The following is an 8,541-nucleotide window of genomic DNA, read 5'->3' as shown; positions in this document are numbered from 1 at the left end:
TAGTTAACGCAAGTGATTATGATCAAATTCTGACAATTAAAGTAAGCTCGAACTCTAATGAACTTAATTGTGTTATTAATAATCAAATAAAACTAAATTCATATTATCATAATATCCTCGTAAGTTATTTACACAACTTATTATTTATCTGTGTTTCGAGAGAGTATAATAAAAGCAGTAGACATTTGTTATGTCTAGGAGTTATAACGAGTGTCCCATTCCTACCTTAACGTTTACTGTATTAACAAGCAAACGTCTTTCGAAACACGTCGCAGCTCATACATATGAAAATGTATAATGCCTATAATCATCATAAATGAGAAAATTACGTTTCTCCATAAATGCGTTTTTAAACGTATAAACTCAGATTTGATGTTCTCACGTGCCTGTTGCTCTGCAGCGCATATGTATGTGCTCACTCGTTAAAGCATATATACATACACAAACACACCCATATGCGCGCACATACTCACACGTTTGAAGTCAAAGTCGCGTATTACACGGGGACAAACTAGGAAAGGAAAACCACGTTGGATGTCAGATTTGCGCGACGACAGAAGCTTGCGAAGTCTGTTTCCGTGGTATCCATGGATCTCGTGTACGAAAACAGGGAAAGGCACTTTTTAAATCTGAGAAAAAAGTTGCTGAGCGTCGCGTGCGGTTAGCAATGGCCATTCGCGCGATCCGATTGGTCAATGCTCGCACGTGCGCGTTGCTGCTTTTTCGGAAACGGTGCAAGGAGGCTCGATGCACCGTGCTCAGTCGGTTTTAGTCGTCTTCTATGGGAGGATGTTGGCCGGTGGTTTACCTGCGACGAAACGTCAAGCGGGATTTTCTTAACTTCTCCCATCGACTCCTCGTGTCAGAAATATTAATTGTTATGAGACGATAAGAGATCAGTCTTATCTATCGTGTTCAAAAGTTCGACGTTGCGTATAAACGTGATAGTCCTTTGTTGATTGCGATTGTTTACGTGGTAGGAGTCAGTGCACGGACTAAAAACATAGAGGGCCCCTTTGGAGAACCACGATTGTGCAACGTTCACACGTGCTTTCTCACGTACGATCGTCAATCGACTTAATCATCAGTTTGTGAGCAAGACTGAGGAACGAAGCTAGTGAAAAATGAAAACTGCATCGTTACTTGCTCTTGTTGTCTGTCTGCAATATCACGTCACTGGTTCCTTGGCTGGTGAGTCGTGCTTTTTGTCAGTTCGCTAATTTTTTTATTTTTTAGCGGCAATCCTTATTGTTGGAGATAATGTATTGAGTCGCCGACAGATGGCAATTGGTGTTATCGATTGACACCTATAAATCAATGGTCTTTAGCTGCGTGTTTCCGTTACCCCGTTTTCCTTGTTTCGAGCGGCGTGTGAGCAACACTTTGGTGTGTGCTTTGGTCGTCAAATGTTAAGCAGTTTTCACGTTGGTTATTTTATAACCTTTACTTTTCCTACCGAAATTTTATTTCCGATAAAAACCCAACAGTCGTGTAGTAACATTCTGAGCAAACTTTGATTAGGAATTCAGATATTGACACTTACATGATGATCAAGGATGTAATATTTCTTATCGTTATAAATACGTATATTATTTTTAACGTGGTTTGATTAATTAGGAATAACTTTTATAAAGAGCTTAGAATTCTTATTTTTGTTTGTTATGTAGATTCATGTAATGTAAATCTCGAAGTATACAGGAAATGTCTGTATCCACTTTAAATAATATAAAATAAAATTTTCTAAAGGGAGAGAGATTATCACAATGTAAAGCACTTTCGAAAGGAAAACATAATATATTTCCTTGTAAACGAATTAAAGAAACTACGATGGAAATAACTAATGACGTAGGATCTATATGTTCAGATTTTATTTGCTACCGATTGTATGATATAAACATATTATATCATGGAGATAATATATGAGAAGAAAGTGTCTACAATTAAATTTATTAGAATTTCTTATTATTTAAAAATAGATAGAACAAAATTAATGTTAATAAAGAAATAGAAGTTAATACTATTTAGAGAAAAGTTTTTATTTACGTAATAGATATTCTTTATATAACTTATTTATGCTATTTTCGTTAAAAAATATATTTTATATTTAATAATAATTAAATTAGTTTGTCATTTCACGTGCAGAACATTTCTCATTCAGTTTCGATACTTAAAATTATTTTTAATTATTTTCACCTGGATTTTTCCTCATTATACCAACAAAATGTTTTTGTTTTATGTAAAATGTTGTTTAATTATAATTACTAATTAGTTGTTAAAATTATAAATCTAGAAACTGTGTTACTCGCGAAAACAATATTGAGATAAAATAGCTTCTGGAGTTAATTCCACTGATTGTCAGTTAATATTGGAATCCTGTGTCACGGAAGTAAAAAGAATTATTTATTTACATTCACAGGTTACATATTGGATTAAAGCAAACCAGATTATTCTTATAAAATGTAGAATATGTATGTATATATTAATCAGGTTTAAAATACATATCTTACTAAACACACTGACGTGCATGCATCTGTTACTAAATCAAAAAGTCGAATATAAAATATAAATCGAAATTCTCCATTTCCGTCGCAGATAAGCAAGAAATTATATGTTGTATCTCGCAATATTCATTTGTCCTATTTACTCTTACGTTTGCTTTTTCTACGTTCGTTAATTCTCAACAACTGGAACGAACTTACCGCATCAAATACCGCAAAATCGATTTAACCCTCATCCATCCCTCGTGTCAATTTGACACGTTGCCATAAACGTAAAGAAATACACGCACATGTTGCTTTATTATTGGTGGAGGATGCGTGTGATTTTATATTAGAATGTATACAATTTTTATTTACCTTATTTTTTACTTTTAACAAACACATTCACGAATTTATAACTGTTTATTCCATTAATTTTTGGTAATAATTGGTGTCAATCTGATATGAAAAGATGCCAATTAAAAACCCACTATTGCATATTTCACTTAAAGTTCCATGTGTCAGCGAAATCTTCGCTAAAGTTGTAGAAAATAACTTATTTTCGCGAAATTTCACGTGTACAAATAAAAAAAAACATAGAATCTCACATAGGCAAACTATATTTAATACTATCATATAAATATATGAATAATGTTATTAAAAAATGAAGCGTAATAAATGTATATAGATTACTTCCTATTGTTATACTTTCAAATAACGCAAATACATATGTAATAGGCAATCTAATAAATAAAAAACGATGGACTGTTATTTTGTTGCTTATTAATTTCTATATATCGATTGTTAACATTTTCCTGCTAAATTCTTGATGTAAATGACTAACGTTCTATAAACGTTTTAAAGATGTCATTTTTTGTTTATTTAATTAATATTGTTTTCATTTAGAGTAATCTATGTCCAGATTTTTGTAAATAGATATGGAGTAACATCACGTATTCTTCTATTAATCTGTATGATACCACTACGAACAAATATATTTCTAAGTAGTGAAAAAATGGGGGCAAAATTTTAACCATTTCTAGTATTTGCCAAAAGGAATAAAAAAAGTTTTTGTCATTATCGTATCAGGATACTTTTTATGATAAAATGTACATAATTTTGTATTTCCTGGTTGGGTCACTTTATATGTTTGATTCACTCATCCACAATGAATAACGCGGTTAAATTAAAACAATAAGTTGAACATTTGAGACATTGAGAGAAGGTGGAAAATTGTTTGAAATTGTATAGATACTTAGTTCGTTTCACACACATAATTTATACGTGCGAATGTCGCATTGAAATGAAAGAAAAATACATCAAACATCTCTTATAAAAATTAAATCAAATAATTGACTATGATCTTTTTGTTAATATTAATAGTAAATTTTTTTATACATTTTTATAATTATATACTATAATTTCTGCTTTTACTCCCTTACTTATAACATTCTGTAAATCCACTGGTTGCCTAGATTCACAAATTCTACACGTGTCTCGATACCTGTGAATCTGCCATTGTGTACGCTTCTCCGATCACGTTGTGCAATATGCCTCTACTAAAATCAACGGAGTCTGTAATCGAATTTTCTTCGAGAGAATCGATATGTGTACGTAGGTTTGAGACCTGGTTGATATCGAGTACGATTACTTTTGATTTTCCCACACACTACGTAGGATCATGGGCGAAATAGAATGCTGATGCTGCTTATGACCGTCTGTGTATCGTAGATAAGCTGTATAGTTGGTTAGCATAATACGTTCGTGATTGTAAAGACGAAAATTCCTTCGAAAAAACGGTTATCTTGTACGGATGGACGAATGTTCCCGAGAAAAATATCGCTCCGCATCTCACAGGGTAATCCTTCTCTGACACAAGTTCAAATTGCTCGTATTTTTCTTGGCCAGAAGACTGTCGTTGAAAGTCCTTAGTGTGCGTGTTGGATTTTTGTATTTGACGATGTCGAGGTCGCAAGGTGAACGAGTATCTTGAGTATCTTATTTGTCGTGGTTGTTATTTTAATACTCGTGATGAATCTGAGCTTTTTGTTGCATAAAGCCACATTAAGTTTTTAATCATATTCATTTATTCACTTCCACTGACTTGTAATTTAATTATGAATATAGCGAATCTTGTAGTTCCACTGATAATAATTATTATCAACTGGTATCGTCATAGGCGGCTACAATAATTGCAGTTAATATTAGAATAATTCACTTTAATTCTTGTATTTTGTAAAATGACACAGTGAACTTTGGAAGACCGACCCTAGGGTTCCAGTTAATTTTAAGATAGTTAATTTTAATTTGTGTCTTGCACTTTATACAATAAAGATTGTCAATAGCGTTTATCATATAAAATATAGAATCTTCTCTTCTCTTCAAATTGAAATTAAATATTCTGAAATTAAACAATTTGTGTGACTCGAATTATAGTTGTCATCTGTAACCTGAAGATACCAGCTATGTAATAAATTAGCTTCTTATACGATCAATTTCGATCGCTTCTAATTTCTGAAAGTATATTACTCTGACTTAAAAGAAAAAATGTTTTAGATAATAGTTACTTGTTCTTTTATCGTACGTTATGTATATGATTCAATCTATTTGGAATTTCGCTTGAGTATACTAATGTTTGAGTATACTCCTGGTTTAACCTCCATAGGGGATGAATAGAGATTAATTCTAACCCACGTTTATAGACTCAGCTCTATAATATTTGAGATAAAATCCATTGAACAATTCTCCAGATGTTTCCAAATTTATGTATGTAGTAAAATTTTTAAAGAATTTATGAAGATGTAATATTGATGATCCCAGAGTATGTAATACAGTAGAAATTGTATTGTGTACTGTGAAACTGTATTGAAACTGTATAGAATTGTGAATATCTTGTTTGTTATAAGTTCATATTGTGATATTGCAATATATGTGTATAAGAGAATGTTTAAAATATTTCATTCTTTTTATAGGTTGGTATTTTAATATTCAAGATAGGTTTTAGGGTGGTTTATAATATGCTAGAATTTTCATTATATCTGAAGTAGTCGAAGTTATAATTATTGGAGAACTTGAAATATGAGAGGTATCTATAGATATTGGAACTTGTTAAGAGCCAAGTGGGACCAAGTTTTTTTTTTATGAATAATTATTGGAATATCAATTTCGTGTGCGGATATTTACATCTTTATAAGAGGAGATACTTAGGAACATTATATTATTCGGATATTTAATATTCTGTTATCACGAAACGGCGATTTTGTATATTATTTAAGACGAATAACGTATTTTACTATAATATTAAGTGACTCAAAAAAATCCATGGTATTTTGAATAGACACGAGTGTTGAATTTTTTACAGATTTAATGAGAAAAGACACTTGTATTTATCTTCTGCTATGTAGTAAGTCTTTCCATTCGGGTAAATAGAACTATGTATTTTCTAAAATTCTCTATTTTTAATCACAAGATACAGGAATTAAACTAGTACTCTAGAGGTGTTCTCTAGAGGTAAAATAACATTAGATTTGATCTTCGTATGAAGTGCCAATATGAATTCTTTTACCTTTCTATCTCATCGGTTTTAATCGTCGTTTTCATTTATTTCTTACTTCTGTTATCAACTTCCGTTTACATATTTTTTCAAAATATTATTTTTACCTTTTAGTGACAAGAGGAATTGGATTCGCTAGATAAATATGAAAATTATTTTGAAAAATCTATTCAGTTAAATGAAGAGAAAAAGCAAAATTTATACATGCGTTGTTACATACGTATATGTATGGTATGTACATACATCACTGATAATAAATTATAATTATATTGAAATAATAATTCTAAACTATAAATTTTCTTCAAATTTGTCTATGAATTTTCCAAATAATTGGATAACTTTTAGAACGATTATTAATCCATAAATATTCCATGAAATGCATATACTATCGGACACTGATAATGGAAATTCTCGTTTCTAAAAAATAATAGAACCACCTTCTTTAACGAAACCATCTATTATACATTACTTCATCTGTATTTCGTGTCTGTTAAGTCGTTTTATAAATTCCTTCGCCTTTTTGTCACCGATTTTCAATAAAGTGCTGTCCCAAAGCACAACCAGATACCCAAAGCCACGTTACCTTTTAATCGTTTATTTTTTAAATTGATATTTCATTGTAACGAATGCGTAACTTAAAATACAAACTTTGATAAATGCAAATTTCCCAATTCCCCTATCAAAATTTATCTAACGCCGAATAATTTCAATTCCAACATACACATCTGCATTTTCTACAAAAATTATCAACAGTGTCCAATCAAAATCCTATTCTGTCTTCACCATTCATCCCATTCACGTTCTGTAAACAATATACTTCCATTCTTTCTGTCAAAATTTCCTGATTTTAGGCTCGCGCAGGTCTAGTTCGTCGCGAATTGAAATTCCTCGTAGGGAGAAGGGTTGTATTACGCCGGTCGAATGGTCGAGGGCGCTTTATGGGAAACTAGAATCGCGCGTCTGCACGCTCGTGGAAGTTGTAACAGCTAACGAGTAGGGTGGAACCGCCCCATCCTCTGAAGTTTCCTCTCTGGCGGTCTTTAAGAAGCGCGTCGCCTCCTAGAACGCTGCACTCGTCCTCGAAAACGTTTGTTTCCATGCTCTCGAGCGGCGAGAGGGCAGGGAAAAGAGCCGAGTAATTTCCAGGGAAATTTTTGGAGCTGAAGTAATGCCGGCACAATTTCAACGATAACCTTTTTTCTTTACTCTCTCTCTCTCTCTCTCTCTCTCTCTCTCTTTTTTCTTCAACCTTTCTTCCTTTTTTATGTTTCCTTCTTTTTTTTCTATTTTCTGTGTTCGAGTTGTTCGCATGGTCTCCGCCTCTTGGAGATTTTCGAGCATCGTTTTCGGTGTTCACTCGCAGACAATACTCGTCGAGGAATTATGAAACTGGCCAAGCAATTGTTAAGAGTAACAGGTTTCGTTAACGGCGGTGGTTGTTGCAAATGACGCGTTCTATATAATTTTTTAAAAAAGAATATACTTCTTCTTTTTGATATGTAAATTGTGTAAAAAAAATTCAAAAGTATGAAGTATTGTTCTAACACATTATTAGAAACAAATATCCATATTTCTTACGAAAGAAGAAATCCTTTGGATTGAGGAAATGTTTGATACGCTAATTAACACGGCTACACATATGAAGCACTGACTAAAGAATTAATATAAGATAATGAAAGAAAGACGAAAGTGATCTAATCACGATCGTAAAAGTGTCTGATAAAAATAGCGTAAAATTCCTGAATTTGTAGTTTCGTGAATTAAAGCGGTTAAATTTGACCGTTTAGGGTATATGATATAGCACCTTACTCTAGACATTATTATCTTATTATGAAGTTATGATTTTATTATAATCTTAGTAGTTGTTAGGAAAAAATATCTATTTTATGAATTTAAAATTCAATCGATATATTAATTTAGTACTAGAGAAGGAGATTAGTTGTAGTAGATACGTCTGTAATAACTTTTTTAGTAAATCTTATTAATCTTTCAATTGAAAAATGATTTACTAGATATGTCGAATATAATACGACAAATAATAATGAAGAAATACGAAGAATATCAAAATGATTATTGTTACAGCTAAAGGTAAACAATTGTTTATTTTGGGATTATTGTTTTAAATATATGTTCTGGACATGTAACGAACAGAGAAATGTTATTATTGTTAGAATTTAAACTTAAAGTTAAGATAAATGATCTGTGGAAGACACAATGTTTATGTTGAAATAATATTAGGTGATATTTATTAAACAGAATTACAGAACCAAATGTACTTAAAATACAAGTGAGTGATATGGTATAATTAACAAAATGTGCAGGTAAAGAATTTATGGATTGTTGACAGTTGGCCAGTTACTCTCAGACTGAGTGTACGTAGTGACCCATGGTCCCTTGAAAGATTTTGAACCCCACTCTCTATACAGTAGTGAGTATGACCTGTGTAAGTGTCCTGTTCAAATGCCTGTGTAGGTGTCTGTATAAGAATATTTGTGTCTATGTGTGTAATAT

At 31.9% G+C, this 8,541-nt stretch overlaps 1 protein-coding gene across 1 annotated transcript in view; it reads left to right on the top strand.

Moving 5' to 3' along the window:
• The first annotated feature begins 777 nt into the window (after positions 1-777).
• The window catches only part of LOC138184159 (kielin/chordin-like protein), a 252,414-nt gene continuing 244,650 nt past the window's right edge, over positions 778-8,541 (top strand). The window contains exon 1 of the mRNA XM_069121883.1: positions 778-1,191. Coding sequence (XP_068977984.1) covers positions 1,125-1,191 — 67 coding nt within the window. The 5' untranslated portion in view covers positions 778-1,124. The remainder of the gene's footprint in view (positions 1,192-8,541) is intronic.

This window comes from Bombus flavifrons, chromosome 1, assembly GCF_040668555.2.
Source record: "Bombus flavifrons isolate JBK064 chromosome 1, iyBomFlav1_principal, whole genome shotgun sequence".
In the NCBI taxonomy this organism is placed as follows: Eukaryota; Metazoa; Arthropoda; class Insecta; order Hymenoptera; family Apidae; genus Bombus; species Bombus flavifrons.
This window is presented reverse-complemented; position numbering and strand designations above follow the sequence as displayed.